General features: G+C 39.8%; 1 protein-coding gene across 2 annotated transcripts; it reads right to left on the reverse strand.

Moving 5' to 3' along the window:
* Positions 1-371: 371 nt before the first annotated feature.
* Positions 372-1,722, reverse strand: LOC142613770 (FCS-Like Zinc finger 5). Of its 2 annotated transcripts, XM_075786262.1 has the most exons (3): positions 1,170-1,722; positions 689-831; positions 372-580 (listed from the first exon to the last, which is right to left on the reverse strand). In XM_075786262.1, exons 1-3 carry the CDS (start codon positions 1,553-1,555, stop codon positions 570-572), a joined length of 540 nt encoding a protein of 179 aa, XP_075642377.1. In that variant the 5' UTR covers positions 1,556-1,722; the 3' UTR covers positions 372-569. The 2 variants fall into 2 exon arrangements, with proteins under 2 accessions (XP_075642377.1, XP_075642376.1); XM_075786261.1 differs by having other exon boundaries at positions 432-831; positions 1,170-1,712.
* Between the last annotated feature and the right edge of the window lie 17,702 nt (positions 1,723-19,424).

Raw genomic sequence — 19,424 nt, forward strand, 5'->3', positions numbered from 1 at the left:
CATAAACCAAACGGAATTTGTTGTATGGGTTGGCCAATTTAGGTACTGAATTAATATGATTGGAACACGTTTAATCTGTCTTTTATTTTTTGACGTAACAGGTTCATCAATTAAACCATTGGAATAAAAAAGAAGGCAAATTCTTTGAATTCCTATTTATTTCCTCCACCTTCTTCTTTTCTCTCTCTTCCTCTTCTCTTTTTTGTTTTTTCGTTTTGTTTTTTTAATGCCCAATTGGCATATCATGAATACAACCAAAAGTCATGGGGTTACATTAAAAAGAGGACCTCTTCAAAACCAGTACTATCCTACCAAAAACTTCGATGGCTAATCAATTTTCTCACTGAAAAATTAAGCACCATTCACATAACTTGTAAAATATGCAGATTTCTTCCATTACTACCAAAAGCAAAAAACAAGAGGGAAGAAACTAACAGAAATTACAGGCCTGTGGTTGTTACTTGTATACGTTCTAGATGATCCACATAAAATTACAGCTTCCATTCAAAACTTGACCCCCCACAATAGCATTAAAAAAGAAAAAGAAAAAAAAGAAGGATATCTCCACCCTATATAGCACCTGCACGCAACATATATTATAACTCTAAGTTCTAGATATTAAATGTAAGATGTTGTGTATAAGCATGGAAAGTGTCGGATTGGGGCTACAAGGCCACAACAGTTTCACCTTTAGTGGAGACTTGGGGTCCGGTTGTGGTGGACGAAACACTAGTCACATCTTTCTTTGAAGCCAATGAGCACTTTTCCATTCGCTCATCTAGGTTCATCTGTTGCTGCCGACACTCTAGACTGCAGAAAGCAGTATCACCCCTGCAAAAAAAAAATAAACAATTTTATTAGCATGATCCCATCAGTATATCATGCTAATACATGTAGCAAATCAGTAAAGTTTGAGACTTTCAAGCTTCAATGTTAGCCTGAACCCCATCAAACAGATGTATAGTATTATTATAAAATTACAATACCTTTGATAATCAAACTACAACCTTAGTGATATCATTCAAGACAGGATTTTTCTATCCGAGTCCTATATAGGAAATTACCCCAGAAATATTTTGAGGACAGAAACCCCAAAAGAAAACAAAAGGAAGGAACTTTATAAAAACAAAGGACTCAGAGGGAAACAAAAAAATCCATAATAATTATACCTGTACATGTAGATGTCACGGCCAGGGAACAAGCGGCGCTTGCAGAGAGAGCAAGCCCTTAAGAAGTGAGCGGTGTCAACAAAATCAGCAGAATTGCGCCTATGGTCTCTGGGTGAGACCATGTTTGTGGGTTGCAAGAACTGCTGGTTTAGTCCATCAAGGCCACCACCACCTCCACGTCTCTGCTGTGACTGTGAGGCACCACCACCACCACCACAAGAAGCATTAGTAGGTTGTCTCTGGGGGTTGTTCTGATGAGTGGTAGAATCGGAGATCATCAGCAGCGGCGGTGGAGCACCATCGGAGTTGGTGTTTAGATCAAGAGTGATCTCAGTCATGCTCGATGTTCTTTTCATTGGTGGACGTGGCCTCTTTCCCAGCATCATCCTCTCCTCTCTGCTATAAAAATATTCCTCTCCTTCTTCTTCTGCTAATAGCCTAAAACACACACACACACACTCTCTGTCTCTCTCTCTCTCTCTCGGCCTTGTCTTTCTTTTCTCTGTGAAATCTGTGTGAGCTTAGAAATGGAGGAGCTTGAGCGAGAGACAATGAGAAGAAGTGGGGTTTGGGAAGATAAAAGAAGGGCCAGGAACCGCGGAGTGAATCTGGGCCGTTAATTCGCATATCTGTGAACTGATTGATTTCCCTATATAATATTAATTACAAATCAAAACCCACGTCACCCTCTCATTCTTTATTTTATTTTTTAACCCTCTTATTGATTTATTTTTTTCTTGGTAAATGGGGGGAGACTTTGGATACTCTTCTGGAGTCTCCATTCACAGTGGGATAACTTTTGGGTTTTTTTAGGGCCCACATATGTCACAGGTTTTATTTTATTTTATTTTATAATTTTTGGTTTTGCCATATGTTTGCTCAGCATGCGGATCAGCATTCACATTAGCAAATTTAGCTTACTTTTTTGTATTTTTAATTGATCACTTTTCAAAGTATATATTTTTTTATATAAACTTTTTAAATTTATTTAATTATTCCTCTCTCTTCAAATACATAAAATTTGATTATTATCAATTATCTCCATACTCAATTTTACTTTTCTTATTCTTTTTCACGCTTGCCTAAGCCAAAAATAAATTATTTGCATAAATTAAACATGTCTGCTAAATTTGGACCGTCCATATAGCAAATCTTATTTTGTATATAAATACATAAGATTTTTTTTTTTTTTTTAGTTCATTAGCCAAATTTAAGGGCTTATGCTAATTTAGTCATATGGTGTGAATGCATAAAGATTGGATACATTTACTTTTTTTGTTATTTATGTTAGTTAGTAAAATCATTGGAGTAAATAATAGTGGACATGATTTAGTTTAGCCAATTAAGTTCGAGTTGTTCCTACTTCCATTTTCATATTTGACTTAGAGGATATTTAGGGTTAATGATTACTCTATTACTTAATATAGTAATTGTGTAAAATGCTTCCATATCAATTTATTTTAGAATAAAGTTTGGCTATAAGCTAAGTTGTTGCTATTAATATCTTGTTTATTGGGTGTGAATTTTGAAAAAATCCACCACTAAATAATTTTTTTTTCTTATATCCTCTATACTTGTAAAATTTCTAAAAAAAATCAAAGATCAATAATTATATTATAAATCAAATGTTTAAATTCCAAGTTTTTGTAGTCTAAAATTATGCATACAAAATAATTTAATGGAATGAATAATAAATAACATTCAATTGGTACAGAATTTAACATACGTGTTAAGAACATATAGAGCATGCAATCTAACTTTTATAATTTTCAAAATATGTAGTCATGTTAATTTTTTATAGGAGTTGTAGCCATTGACTACAACTAAGTTTGTAATCAAACTTTGTCACTTATCTTATTGTTGAATTTTATGATTTAAATGAAATTACTGTTTTCTAATATATATCAAGTTACACCTAAAAATCTCATTATTGGATTACATGTCATGTATGTTAAACATATATGCCAATTTTCATAAAAATTGAATGTCATTAACTATAATATTTTATGCATTATTTTAAATTACAAAAATTTGAATTTTAAAAAAAATTTAATTGATAATATGATTATTGATTTTTTATCATATTAAAATTTTGCAAACATAAAGAATATATGAAAATAATGTGAACTAATAGTGAATTTATCAAAATTCACACAAAATTAAAAAATTTAAAGAGGTTTAAAGCCTATGCTTGGTTTTTAAGAGTTAGACCCTTTTGGATATATACCACTATCAATTTTTTGAAAATCTTCTCCTCTCTCCCCATATGCGTGTGTGTTAAAAGACTTAGTATTTAAAAAAAAATTAAAGTGGTGTAACATTATTTAATATAAGAAGGCATATTTATAATGTGCATTGCGTTGAACAGATATAATCAACAATATTTTTGATGAAAGAGAATCGATATGACCCCCAAACATGATGGAGTTTTTGGATAAGAAGTCCTATTCAGGTCCTCTGGTGGAGCACAGAATCAACAAAATCTATGCTGCTGGTTCATGGGAAATTTTTTACTTTGATTTTGAGTCTGTGGTTACAACATTACCGTTGACTATCAATCTTGATTTTTTTTTTTTTTTTTTTGGGGAGAAAAATCTTGAATTTCAATACAATTGTCATTTTATATGTTAAGTTTGAAAAATTAAACCTATGATTTTAAAATTTGTAACAAATCAAACATTTTCCAATAAACCTAACTGATTTAGGGTGAGTTTGAATTAATTTTTTCTTCTTTTTTTTTTTTTATAAATTTTTTCTTTATTTTCTTATATAGTAGTAATGTTTTAAAAGAATCACTTTCCATAGGTATAATTGTATCATTATTAGCTCTACGCAAATAAACTTTTAACAAAAATCTCTTCTAAAAAAATAATAATTTAACAAAAAACTAATTCAAAAGCACATTTAATCACGTAATATGCACATGAATTTTATTACATTACGAGCATTTGAGCACGCGTTCGTGCAAGTACTTAACGTCCCTTTTTTTTTTTTTTGTAAAAACTAATAATTTGCATTTATTATAATTTAGAAATATATATATATATTTTATTTTTCAAACAAATAATAAAGATAAACTTCAGAAATAAGAAATAACTATAATTTTTTTTTTTGAAAGTGAAGGGAAAAAATCCTAAATTTTAGGAATTCTCTTTTTGAATTTAAAATGAAATTTGTTATTTGACATCTATGACACTATTTCTAAATAAAATTACCTTTCATTTTTCAAAGTTAGGGAAATATTTGTAAACATATCAAATTTTGTTAACTCACAATTCACAACCTAACATCACTTCGTATATAATCTTCATCAAATTTATGATATATACACCATGATTAGGAATTTAGGACTTATCATTTGGTTGTTGACAAACTAATCTTCTCTACGAGGCCAAATGTTTGCATACTCCAAGTTGTAACAAAGTTGATTGATGTTTAGTGTTTACTTGTATAGTTGTTTTCATTTTGCTTGCTTGATGTCAAAAAAGCTTTGATTGTCTGCTTCTGAGTTCTGAGTTCTTAAAGTGTGCAACCTTAACATTTTTTCCCTTTTTTTTAAGGACTTATCATTTGGTTAAGAACTTAAGGCATTAATGATAACTTCTTGATATCTTGTTGTGGTACAACTCATAGACTCATAGTTAGTAAAATATGGCTATTATATCACATGAAAAAAAGTTTAACATAATTTGATTTTTTTTAATCAAAATATGAAAATAATAATTATGATAATTATTAATAGACATTTATTATGATTGTATTTGTATATGAAATTATATGTGTTAACATTTGAAGAAAATAAAATGTACTAAGATTTTAATGGAATTGGAAGGTTTATATATAGAATATTATTTAAATTCAATGAGATGTAAAATTTTGAGACTTTAAAAGCTTATGTGACCCAATATTATGAGGTCAATAAAAAAATCAAACCCATTTAGTTTTATATATATTATTATAGATTATAGGTTATTGATATGAAAAGAACATATTTAAAAGCAAACACACGAATTAAAGGCAATTTCCGCATTACATTGATATCAAAAATTTCAAAATCTATATTTTCTAATTTCATATTTTGGTATTTGTTTTTGTCATCAATATTTTTATATTTGTATTTGTACTCTTGAATTTTTTATACCTTGATCTATTAATATGTTTTTAATTTGAATGATTATAATCTAATTAATATCAAATCTTCTTTTGAAAAATCTAATATCAAATATATATTAGTAAAAGAAATAACTTAACTTGTATTATTTTTTTAGCCCCAAATTTCTAATTCACTTCAACGATGCACTTGTTCATAATTTGAATGTCGAATTTTCAATGCGTGTTTTAAAACTTTGAATGGAAAGAAGTGTGGGGAGTAAAAAGATCTTGATGAGAATATGGGCCGTTGGGTCTTGCTAAGGAGGGCCGACCTGCTCTTGGGATTAGGGTTTGTTGGTACTACGGGTCGGCCCATACGCTGAGGATCTGAAGATCCAGCCGAGGATGTTTTTCCCCTCAGACTGACACCGGAGGACCCGAGATTTCATAGTAAAGATTAGGGGATGACACGGTTAAGGCCAATGGTTAAGAGGGGTAAACCCTAGAACGCCCCAGAAGCACCGGTGTTGAAGAAATGTCAAAGATAAAGGCTTCTACCTCCACATTAAAGACCCTGCACCTACCACCCTGGCCGCATTTATGGGGAAGTGACACCTGAACAGTGGAAGAGAAACTTCTGGTTACTATTCAAAGGCACTGAGAAAAGAAATATCTAGGCTAAGGGGGAGGTGAGGCAACACGTGTACAAAGTATTCAAAAGAGTAGTATTTAAAGAGCAATCTAAGACAGAAAAAGGGGACGGACTTTTTGTAACCTAAAAAGAAAAAGAAACAAAGAGAAAGATATAATATAAGAACAACTCTCGGTTTACATCCGAGGAAAGGCGATTTACGATATTCCTTGTAGTTTCCAATTACTTGCAATTTTTAGTTTGTCATTTAATCCTCACACGCTTCTAACCTGGGTTTCAAGCCCACACTCTACAAATTCATATTGTTTAAGGCTCATTGGGCACGAGCCCATTCGTGGGACCGAGGTGCAATTGTGCACTTTCAATTGGCGTCTCTGGGAAACCTAGTCTAGAAGAGTTAGGGATATTATGGCGAGTGCTTAGGCTCACCATGCAGAGTCACAAGGATCACAACCGGAAGATCATTTCGAACGTCTTGAACATCGTAGGGATCGTGAAGGAAGCGTCCATACAGAATACCCAGGGGCTAGCCATACTCATGGTGGGGGTAGCACTACCCACGATGAAGGTTCTAAATCCATGCAGAAGGAAATCAATCGTTTGAAGAGGAAGTTACGCCGTGCTAAACGTAAGGTTTCCCCGTCCTCGTCTAGTTCTTCTTCAGAGAAGGATAGGGGAGTTGGCTACAGTTCAAGGTCGTGTTCCCCCACCAGCGCAACATCCTCCCGTGAGGAGGACGACCAGCCAACCCGCAGGCGTAAGAAGCTTCGCTCTAGGGGCTTAGGCAACGATACCATGAGTAGGGCGTTGCACCAACTCTCTAAATCCCCGTTTTCATGGAGGATTGAGAGGGGGAGGCTTCCCAGGAGGTTCACCCAGCCCACCTTTACCATCTACAATGGCCGGACTGACCCGGTGGAGCACGTGAGTCACTTCAATCAGAGGATGGCAGTGCACTCTCACAACGAGACTCTGATGTGTAAAGTCTTCCCCTCCAGCTTGGGACCTGTGGCTATGAGATGGTTTAACGGTCTCAAATCGGGGTCTGTAGGCTCATTTGGAGAGCTAACTAGGGCATTCGCTTCGCGGTTCATCACGTGTAGCAGAGTCCCTCGGCCATTGGACTCCCTGCTATCCATGGCCATGAAGGAAAGGGAGACACTGAAAGCATACTCCGACCGATACTGGGAGATGTTTAACGAGATAGATGGTGACTTTGATGAGGTGGCGCTTAATACCTTTAAGGTGGGTCTTCCTACTGACCACGACCTACGAAAGTCTTTGATGAAAAAGCCTGTCCGCAGCGTACGCCGCCTTATGGATCGTATTGATCAGTACAAGAGGGTAGAGGAAGACCTGAGCGAGGGGAAGGGAAAGGAGAAGGTTATCCGCGGGAGAGAAGGGATTTCAGGGTCGGATAGATACCACGACAACAAGCCAGGGAGGGATTACTTCGGTCGATCGGCTCGGCGGCACCTCAGGAGGAAATACCGTGTTTGAGAACCAGTGTGCATCGGAAAGTTCGTAAAGAGCCCTTGCGGAATGGCGCAGGAAAGATGGCAGGGACCACTGCGAAAAGAAACCAAAACCTCTTTTGTCGGTACCAGGATGTGGGCCACATCGAGAATTGTCGGACCCCGGAACCACTTGGAACGGCTTACAAATGTGAGGGAAACTGAAGCGACACACCTGTGCTACCCTAATGGGCAGGGATCTAACTGCTTCGAACAACCAGGGAACAATTCATCTCGGCCCGAATTAGGAAAAATTAATGTTATCTTCGCGCCTGGCACTGTAGGACCGGCTCGGTCCCACTAGAGTGATGACGGTTTCCCATCCCCGTAGCCGAGGATTTGGGTAGCAGACCGAAGAGGTTGAAAGGGCACCTTGCCCGTCCTAGGTTTCTCAGGGAGGACAAGATAGGGACTATTCAGCCCATGATGATGCTCTTGTGGTCACCCTCGGAATAGGGAACTATGATGTGAAAAGGGTGATGATAGACCGTGGCAGCGTGCAGATATCATGTACCTCGATCAATTCAAGGGGTTAAGATTGAGGTTGGAAGATCTTACTCCTTATGATTCGCCGCTTATAAGTTTTGAAGGGAGAGCGTTGTGCGAAGGGACAAATTCGTTTGCCCGTTCGATCCGGCTCGAGAACGGTTGAGGTGGACTTTATTGTGGTTGACGCGTACTCTCGTGACGCCCATCCTTGCCAGGCCATGGCTTGCACGCTCTTGGAGCTGTCTCCTCTACCTTGCATGTTAAAGTTAAATTTCCCTCGGGGGAATGTGTTGAAGAGGTCCTCGGCAGGCCGTCGGTGGCCATGTGCGTATATCGGCCGCCTGCCCGCATCAGACGGAGGCCGAATCTTCGGCCCTGATTACTAAGGAATTATAGCAATTAACTGCTCCCGGTCCATCTGGGATGGTGACAGGGGAAGAGACACATTGTGAGGGGTTGGAGCAGTTTCCAGTAGCCGATGACCCAGAGAGGTTCTTCCAAGTCGGTGTACTTTTGCCACATCAAGAGAAGAGGGAATTGTTAGAATTTTTGAAGGATGTTGATGTTTTTGCGTGGGATCCTTATGAAGCTCCAGGAATTGATCCGAGCTTCATTTGTCATCACTTAAATGTCAATTCAGCTGTCGTTCCGAGAAGGCAGCCACCTCGGCGGTCCTCCATGGAACATTCCGAGGCTGTGAAGGAAGAGGTTCTTAAACTTAAAAGGGCTGGTGCTATCAAAGAGGTTTTTTACCCCGAGTGGTTGGCCCATACGGTTGTTGTGAAAAAGAAGAATGGAACGTGGAGGGTATGTGTGGACTTCACTGATCTGAACAAGGCCTGTCCTAAAGATTCGTTCCCAATGCCACATATTGATCAACTGGTGGATGCCACTGTCGGACATCCTCGGATGAGTTTTTTGGACGCCTTCCAGGGTTACCACTAGATTCCCTTAGCATTGGAGGACCAGGAGAAAACTGCCTTCATTACACCGACGGGGAATTATCATTACAAAGTCATGCCATTCGGCTTAAAGAATGCTGGGGCTACCTATCAAAGAATGATGACCAGAATGTTCGAACAACAAATGGGGAAAACCGTTGAGGTATATGTTGACGATATGGTGGTGAAAAGCAAAGCAATACCCTCACACGTGAGAGATACGGCCGACACTTTTCCAGAGATGCGAGAAAGTACAAATTACGCCTTAATGCCTCAAAGTGCTCTTTCGGCGTGGGGTCGGAAAGTTCTTGGGGTATATGATTACTCATAGAGGCATAGAGGTAAATCCGGTGCGAGGTGAAGGCTATTCGGGGCTTGCAGTCTCCTCGGAACCCAAAAGAAATCCGAGAGATTAACGGGAATGATTGCGCCCTCGAATAGATTCATATCTCGGTCGGCGACCGGTGCCGCCCTTTCTTCCAACTCGTTGAACAAGTGGAAAGGGTTTCAATGGACCGAGGAATCGTGAGCTAGCTTTTCAACGGCTCGAGCAATATCTTTCTCGGCCACCCATTCGTCTCGTCCGGAGGCACATGAGATTTTGTTTGCTTATCCGGCCGTGGCCGTCCACGCGGTCAGCGGGTCCAGTAAGAGATGATGACGGGGTGCAAAGACCGGTATATTATGTAAGCAAGTCTTTAGGTGATGCCGAAGTGCGTTATCAACCTTTAGAAAAAGCGTTCTTGGCCGTGGTTCATGCCACGCGAAAGCTTCCCCACTATTTTCAGTCTCACACGGTGGTTGTTCGACTCGGTCTGCCCCTCAAGGCAGTGCTGCGTAGCGCCGACTACTCTGGAAGGGTAGCGAAGTGGGGTACTATCCTGGGGGCTTTTGATGTTAAATACAAGCCTCGCACCTCGGTGAAGGGCCAGGTCCTCGCTGACCTGGTAGCGGAATTTGCCGAGCCATTGCTGGAAGAAACTCTGAAAGAGGCCCACATAGGTGAAAAATCAGTGGGGGCAATCGTAGCTGCGGTGTCTCCGATTTGGGAAGTGTATGTGGATGGGGCTGCTAATCAGAGAGGATCAGGTATTGGACTCGTTCTAATATCCCCTGAAGGAATTGTCTTTGAAAAATCTTTAAGATTGGCCTTCTCAGCTACTAACAACGAGGCCGAATATGTAGCGATCTGGTAGGCATGCAGATGGTACTTAAGATGGGTGGTAAGGAAATCCATGTATTCTCGGACTCTACCGGTGGTCGGCAGTCCACGGGGACCATGGAGGTGAGACCCCGGAATGCAAGAATATTTGGCCCGGATCAAACGTCGGAAAGGAGTTTGGTTCCTTCGCCTTAACCCGTATCTCTCTGGAGCGGAAACACCCATGCGACTCCTAGCCACGCGGCAACTACCTCGGCTCAAGGTTTACCTAGGGTTATCCTCGTTCAGATTTGCTAAAACCTCTGTTGTCATTGCCAACGCACCTCGCATCCATCTAATAAGGCCCTGGACCTAGTTGGATGGACTCGATCATATCCTTTCTTAAGAATGACATCCTTCCCGAGGATGGTAGCAGTAAAAATACGTCGAAAGGTGCCGCGTTTACGGTTGTCAGGGACCGGAAGCTATACAAACGATCCTTTCGAGGACCGTATTTGTTGTGTGTTCACCCATTTGAATCGACGACTCATTCTTGGAGGAACTTGCAGAGGAATTTGTGGGAGCCACACTTGGGGAAGGTCCTTAGCCCATAGAGCCACGACCCGGGGTTATTGGTGGCCCAATATGCAGAGGGAGGCTCAGGACTATGCCAGAAATGTGATCAATGTCAGAGGTTTGCCCTAATATTCACCAACCTCGGAGGGGTCCTCGAACCCTCTCTCCAGCTCCTTGGCCTTTCGTACAATGGGGCTTGGACATTGTAGGGCCATTTTCGAGGGCTGCGGAAACAAAAGATGGCTTCTCGTGGGAACGAGACTATTTCACTAAGTGGGTTGAAGCCGAGCCCTTGGCAAATATTAGAGATGTTGACTCCAAGAAGTTCGTCCGGAAAAAACATCGTCACTAGATTCGGAATACCACACACACTCATCTCTGACAATGGTTTCAGTTCGATAGTAAGGCTTTTAGGAAGTATTGTGGTGACATGGGTATCATAAATAGATATTCCACCCGAGCTTTATCCTTAAGGAAATGGACAAGCCGAGGCCGTTAACAAGGTCATAGTCAACGGGCTCAAGAAGGGTTGGACGATGCGAAAGGCGATGGGTAGAAGAGCTCCCTCATGTCCTGTGGACGTATCGGACCACAAAGCGCGGGTCCACCGGAGAAACGCCATTCTGCATGACTTATGGTGCCGAGGCAGTGATACCACTGGAATCTGGTTTTCCTACTTTAAAGACGAGTTCTTTTAGCCCAGAGAATAATAAAAGACTCCTAGAAAAGGATCTTGATTTACTTGAGGAACGGCGTGAGGTAGCTATGGTCCGAATGGCTTATTATCAACAGAAGCTAAAACGAGGGTATGATGCCCACGTGAAACTAAGGCCACTCGCGCCAGGCGATCTTGTACTAAGGAAAGTTGTAGGCACTTCTAAGAACCCAGCTTGGGGTAAGTTGGTACCCAACTGGGAAGGTCCCTATCGCATTGTTTCAGTAGCAGGCATAGGGTCGTATAGGTTAGTTGACCTAGACGAAAGAATTGTACCACGTCCATGGAATGTAAATAATCTTAGAAGGTATTATTATTAATGAAATGAGTTTTTGTCAATTAATATTTCAAAGTTATGAGTAGCTCTGATGCTCGCAGTTATCATTTTTAAGGATCAAACAGAAACTTGGTTAAGTGCAGTCCTCGGACCACAAACCTTGTGGAAATTGATGTCTTATCATTTGTTAAACAGAACCTTAGTTATGTCGGGTCTTCGGACCTCCTGCTTTGGGAAAATTAACATTTGAAGTTACTATTCTAAAGAATCAAACAGAAACTTGGTTAAGTGCAGTCCTCGGACCACAAACCTTATGGAAATTGATGTCTTATCATTTGTTAAACAGAACCTTAGTTATGTCGGGTCTTCGGACCTCCTGCTTTGGGAAAATTAACATTTGAAGTTACTATTCTAAAGAATCAAACAGAAACTTGGTTAAGTGCAGTCCTCGGACCACAAACCTTGTGGAAATTGATGTCTTATCATTTGTTAAACAGAACCTTAGTTATGTCGGGTCTTCGGACCTCCTGCTTTGGGAAAATTAACATTTGAAGTTACTATTCTAAAGAATCAACGAAACTTGGTTAAGTGCAGTCCTCTGGACCACAAACCTTGTGGAAATTGATGTCTTATCATTTGTTAAACAGAACCTTAGTTATGTCGGGTCCTTTGACCTCTTCTAAGGGAAAATTAACATTTGAAGTTACTATTCTAAAGAATCAAAAAGAAACTTTGTTAAGTGCCGTCCTCGGACCACAAACCTTGTGGAAATTGATGTCTTATCATTTGTTAAACAGAACCTTAGTTATGTCGGGTCTTCGGACCTCAAGATTTGGGAAAATTAACATTTGAAGTTGCTAAAGAATCGAAACGGAAACTTGGTTAAGTGCGATTCCTCGGACCACAAACCTTGTGGAAATTGATGTCTTATCATTTGTTAAACAGAACCTTAGTTATGACGGGTCTTCGGACCTCCTGCTTTGGGAAAATTAACATTTGAAGTTACTGTTCTAAAGAATCAAACAGAAACTTGGTTAAGTGTCGCCCTCGGACCACCAACCTTGTGGAAATTGATGTCTTATCATTTGTTAAACAGAACCTTAGTTATGTCGGGTCCTCGGACCTCCTACTTTGGGAAAATTAACATTTGAACTTACAACTTTGATCAAAGTTATTTCCTTATTATGTCTGGATGTTAATGCGTTACTGTTTAGTAAACTTGGATCTTAAGTTTTATATCTTTAAGTGTTAAGCAACTTTGTGTAAGGAATGGTCCTCGGATCTTACAGCCTACTAGAAACAGTGTTATGCATTATAAGGGTTTAATTGTTATATGAGGTCCTCTCTTCTTCTTCTTAATCGAGGCATTGTTCAAATATATTAACCATGTCACCTTTTATTAAATCTTTAATGATATGCGCGTGATTATGTGAAAGTTATGATTGTGCAATCCTTGGAGTTAGATTTATTTACTCAGAGAAACTTCTGTAATAAGTACAAAAAGAATAAAGTAAAAACAGATACAACCCAAGTGAAAAGCAAATGAAATTGTTCTTCATTAATCAGTCAAATATACATTACATATATATAATTCAAATATGGAAAAGGAGAAGTCCTAAAGATAGATCCTAAGCTTTGGTAGGGGGTCTTGCGAGGAATGCGTGCCCTCGGTCTTTCTCAACTCCGGCTCGAAGGGAGTCAAGACTTGCTTCCCCTTATCTGCTGTCTTCGATGGAAGGACGTTGGGCTCCACCTGCCGGCTCAAGTCCTTCTCTGCATCCCCTCCTCCTTCCTTCTCTTTGTTGGAACCAGAAGGTTCTGTAGGATCAGGAATTTGCTGTGGGACCACCAGAGGTAGAGCAGGAAGAGTTGTCTCAGGGGTAGGAATGGCAGCAGGAGGCTCCTCAATCTCTTGTATTTCTAGGGGAAGCCAAACGTTCTCGGAATTCCTCAACTCCGAAGATAGAGGAACTCCCTGCTGCGTTTAAAGCTTCCCCCATACTTTTGACAGGTATTCGCGGCATAAAGCCGCGAACTCCTCTGCGAGGCTCCTCTGTGGTTGCTACCCCTTCTTCGAAACTCGCCTGTTTGGGCGCGAAGAGAGAGTTGGAAGTAGCTGGCTTCTTTCTTCATCAACGCCAGGTTCCTTCTTCGGATACGAGCACTCCCTTCGAGCTTGGGGAGAGCTCTTCATCTCTTTCATGAAGGAGCTTGCCTTGTCCTTCTATCTGGGTCTTCATGGTCTTCAAGTTTGACTTGACCCCATTTTCTCTTTCCTCGGATCACCACCTCGAGGTCGACTTCTCATTTTCGGCAAGGGCGTGCCCGAGGACTTCTCGGTTTCCGGCCTTATTTCGAGCTCGGTTCGGCTACCTTCCGAGTGTCTTCTATAAACTTCTCGGCTACGAAGACCTCTGAATAGCCGTAACAAAGGATGATGAGTTAAGAATATTAAAAAACAAACTTACTTATAAGTATTGTTAAAAGTGGAATCTTCCTAAAAAAAGGAAAAACTTACCAGCTAAGTCTCTTTTTAGTGAGAGAAATAATTGTGGCTGGCCCATTTTTTCCAAGGTCTCCATGTCCTTGGGCGGCGAGAGAGGGCGTTCTAAAACCTCGGCCGGTGGTGGTGGGCATGCCTTGTTGAACCGCCCTTATCTTGGGCAAGGCGATGAGATGGGTGCGCCGTCCAGTCTTAGATCGGGGGACCAGGTGGTCGGTGCGCGGCGCACTTCAGCCTCGTCCTTGAATTTCCCGATTTCAACCGAGCGGGCCCTACCCTTGCCTTTGTCCAGCTTCTGCTGCTGGGCCGGTGGGAGTTGTTGTCGTGGTTTCTTGGGGTCCTTATTAGTCGTCCCCTCGTTATCCCCCTTCCTCTTCTTCTTGGGATCCTCGGCTGGAAGTTTTAGCTCAGCTGGAGGAGGGGGAGGTGGTAAAGATGGGGGAACTTGAGACGTCCCCCTCTTTTTCTCTGCAACCTTAGCAGCCCTATTGGTGAGGAGACCCTCCATTCTTCCCATGTCTTCTTCAAATTCGTCCTCGGGAAGGGCAACCACAAACCCTGCAATTCCAGAGGCCTCGGTGGCTTCTTCCTTCTCGTCGGAAAGTACCACAAACTGGTTCCCGCGAGGTCTCTCGGTGTCTTCGAGATGGAATTGATCTATCTCGTCGTCAAGTGTGTGCGAAGAAGACACCTGCTCTTCTGAACGACAGTTGCTTGTGAGTGCACAGCAAGGGGAATTGCTGCTATAGGCTGGTTGTATAAAAAGGTGTTAGGAGCGTCCGGGAGGTCGCGGTCGTCCAGAAAGTGGGGCCGAGCTACGTTTATCCTCCTTCGTCTTCGGTCGCCCGCAATTATGGCGTTCTCTATCTCCTGGAAGTCCTAGAAAAGGGGGGTGTACCCTAGAACGAGATGAGCAGCCCGGAGTTGTAAGTCTTCGCTAACGAACACCTCGAAGCGAAGTACTCGGTTTAGATCTGCGACGTTACAGTGACTCAGACGAGGACGCACGTGCTGCTTATCTGCAAAAAAGACGTCAAAACAAACAAACCTGGTGAGATTCACACAGATATTTAACAAGTTTAAGTAAGTACGAATACGCATTTCTGTGTGTGTTAGAAGAAGTTGTGTTGTGGGGAGATTAATCCTACGGCATCGCACCTGGATCCCCCCACTCAACTGGGCAGTAGAGGCCGTCGTGCCAGTTCCCAGACACGATCAAGTAGTCGTCCTTCATGCCTTTGTTGGATTTGGGCAGAGAGGAGATTAGCCTAACGGTGCTGGACCGAGACTTAATATAATAACCTACCTTAGAAAGTTTATGGGACTCATATAGGAACACGACATCGTGCCATGTGAGGTTTAAACCCATCTGCTCGTTTAGAGCATCTACACTACCCAAAACTCTAAAAACGTTTGGGAGGCATTGATCGGGACACAACCGGTGGTTGCGAAGGTATTCCCTAGTTACAGGTTTCATTGGAAGGGTCATCCCACCCTCTATAAAGGCTATCATAGGGATGATAACCTCTCCCTCTTTCCTAGAACCGGCCACGGCACGCCGGGCAATATTTTAACCCTACATCGCTGGGAATATGGTATTTGGCCCTAAAGCCTTCCATCCCAGCGGCAGTATCAACTAGACACTTAAACCTACCCATTAGAAAAGAACGAAAGGTTAAACTCTAAAAGGGAGAACGTTTATGAAGAGACAGCCCAGGACCGCTATCCGAGGAGAAAAGGTTAAGAATAGAGAAAGCAAGAACTTACAAGGTTGAAGGTACAGGTTCCCACGGTTTTCTGCTGGTAAAGAATGATTGTTGGTGTTTTGATGGGATTGATCCCTGATGAATTAAATGAAGGCGCAGGTTCCCGAAGCGTCACGACGTGCGAAAAGGCGGCCTCGTAATTATATTTGTCCCGCCTAAAATTTCGTGGAGTAACGAGGATCGTTGGATGCCCATCTCACCGTTGAACATGGGAGACAAAGAGTAACTTACAGTAATAAATGCGCGCGTTTTTGAAAATAAAACCGCCAAATGGCATCTTCTGGGACGCGAAACGATTTCCACACGTGCCATCACTTTTAAAGTGTGTGGAGGGATCCTCATCAAATCAAAACCCTATTTTTCTCCTCGGATGTCGAAAATTAGAGTTTTGAGGGGCTATTGTGCGGGAGTAAAAAGATCTTGACGAGAATATGGGCCGTCGGGTCTTGCTAAGGAGGGCCGACCTGCTCTTGGGATTAGGGTTTGTTGGTACTACGGGTCGGCCCACACGAGGATCTGAAGATCCAGCCGAGGATGTTTTTCCCCTCAGACTGACAACGGAGGACCCGAGATTTCATAGTAAAGATTAGGGGATGACACGGTTAAGGACAATGGTTAAGAGGGGTAAACCCTAGAACGCCCCAGAAGCACGGTGTTGAAGAAATGTCAAAGATAAAGGCTTCTACCTCCACATTAAAGACCCCGCACCTACCACCCTGGCCGCATTTATGGGGAAGTGACACCTGAACAGTGGAAGAGAAACTTCTGGTTACTATTCAAAGGCACTGAGAAAAGAAATATCTAGGCTAAGGGGGAGGTGAGGCAACACGTGTACAAAGTATTCAAAAGAGTAGTATTTAAAGAGCAATCTAAGACAGAAAAAGGGGACGGACTTTTTGTAACCTAAAAAGAAAAAGAAACAAAGAGAAAGATATAATATAAGAACAACTCTCGGTTTACATCCGAGGAAGCTGATTTACGATATTCCTTGTAGTTTCCAATTACTTGCAATTTTTAGTTTGTCATTTAATCCTCACACGCTTCTAACCTGGGTTTCAAGCCCACACTCTACAAATTCATATTGTTTAAGGCTCATTGGACCTGAGCCCATAACTGTTCTTGGGACCAGGTGCAATTGTGCACTTACAAGAAGTATATACGTATTTTAGATCATATATATTTTATCCTGTACATTAGCAACTATCATACAACTCCATCATATCCATACCATTATATCCTTAACTTATGTGGTGTGACAATAACATGTCAAAAGGTTAAAATCCTCCATGTGAATTCATGAATGATGATATTCTGAAGTTCAATGAAAATGTCACATTAGTAACAAAAAAACATGTAATGAGGAACATATGACAACTTAGTAAATGCCTTAATCACAACAAATGAGGATTGAGCATTTACTTTCCTTGTAATAATAGTATAAAAAGAATAACATATCAAATAGAAAAGCACTTTTTTTTTATAAAATGTTTTAATCTATGGTGTCCGCTTTTGATGATTGTTCTTTATAATCAGATCAAAACACTTTACCAGTTAAATTAACTGAAATCTACATGTTACTTTAACTAATTGACTTTTTTATCAAAGAGAAAACTTGCGATTTTCTTCATAATGCGGTTCATTTATACCATAATCCTAAACAACAAGAATCAAAATTAGAAGAATAGATGCAATTTTGTGAGATTCTGTTGGATTTTGTTCGCATCTTTTACTGGCTACGATGGAGAAAAAAAAAAAAGTTCATATCCTAGAGATTTTATTATATATGGTCCTAGTCCAACCTCGACTAAATTGCCTTTCACCAACGACTCTGAATGAATTCTAGCCCTACAAATAAGCTTATAGCATTATTCTTCTATAAAGTATATCGACTTTGCTTCTATGTTGGCCTAAAAGGGGCAAAAGGGACACCGAAAGTGAACGAAAAAACCCAAAGAATCGCCTTGAAAGTAGGCTAAGTAGCACGATGCAATATAGGTGTGCTCACCCAAATTAAGCTAAATGCATGTCCTATATTCTTTTTTTTTTTCTTTCCTAATCTTTAAATCTAACAATCTTTTGAGTGATTTATTCTTATTAACTCAGGAATATTTTTTATATAATTATACCGACATCAGAATTGTCCTCTAAACAAATTAACAGGCAAGTCAAATAAGCATCTATCTATATTTTTAGTCTGCAGGACCTACTTTAGTTCTTAATAGTTAGGTGACTTATTTCAATTTTGGCCTACTATTTGGTAAGAGGATTTAAATTTTTTTTTTTTTTTTGGAAACCAGAAAATGGTGCCTTACACATAAATCTATTGTTTGGCTGTTGTTCTTTAAATACAGTTTTCATAAATTTATTCCCTATTTTTATTATTCAAAACAAGATTTTGAAAACAGTTGAATGAATGTTTTCAAGATATAAAAATATTTTTAATGGTCTAGTTGTAAATAAATTGGAAATAGTAAATCCCACGTATTTGCTCAAACTTTTCTATCTCTTTAATTAAAAAGTTTATCTTTTTCATTTTTGAGAAACAATTAAGAAATTTATCTTTATTACAAAAAAAAAAATCACATTTCAAATTTAAAAATTATCATTTTCCCCCAAAAAAGGGATACATGAGCTCTATTTGTGGACTTCAATTTTGAAGCTTATCATTATTCAACAAAAAAGGCTATCTACACTTTCTTTTTTGTAAAAAATGAAAAATAAATAAAAATCTCAACAGAAAAAATGGTCTCATAGACATCATTTTTTTTGTTTGAAAATTGTTATTAAAAGTAGGAGCCCAAACACATATAATGTAAAAATTATTATCTCAAAACTAGTTTCAAATTCAATTTTTTTATTAAAAAAGAAAATTGTTTTCATACCGTTTTGAAAAAACAACAAAAATTTTAGTGCCTATTAGGCTCTTAATGAATACTAATATAATTTCTATTTTTTCTTTTAAAAAATTAAATACTAATATAATTTTTATTTGTGAATCTCCTTATTTAAACGTCATGTAATGGGTTGAATGGGGATTCCACCAACTCGCGTTAGAAAAAGAGTTTGCCCAATCATGCATACATTGGTTAGAATTTCATAAAGGCCAATGCTTCAATCCTATTTGCTAGAAATCAATTAAACGATTTAGCCTCCTTTATCCTACATTGCTCAATGGCAATTTTTTATTATTATTTCAAGGAGAGGTCTCTAGACTCTCTACTCATAAAAAAGAGTTACTTTTGGAATCTGACATTTACTTGGGTAAAATATTTACAGAGACTTTATTGTCCTGTGATAACGATTGCCACATATAGCAACAAGTCCGAACTTACATAGGAGGCCCCCCATAGTAGGACCCATCTCATTCAGATATAAGTCCATTTTGGACATGGGAACCAACACATGGGAACAGCTCAACTTGAAGATGAGATGTCCATATATATGCTACAACTTGCATCTTCTTCAATAATTAGCCCAGAAATCGTTAAGCAAAGTTGGTTTTGCTTGGATGCTACGGCCTTATAAGAATATCTACAAGTGGGCATTCCCAAAGGGATAAAGTCGTTTCTACTACAGTGACCAGCGAGAC

The sequence above is a fragment of the Castanea sativa genome, chromosome 10 (assembly GCF_040712315.1).
Source record: "Castanea sativa cultivar Marrone di Chiusa Pesio chromosome 10, ASM4071231v1".
Lineage (NCBI taxonomy): Eukaryota > Viridiplantae > Streptophyta > Magnoliopsida > Fagales > Fagaceae > Castanea > Castanea sativa.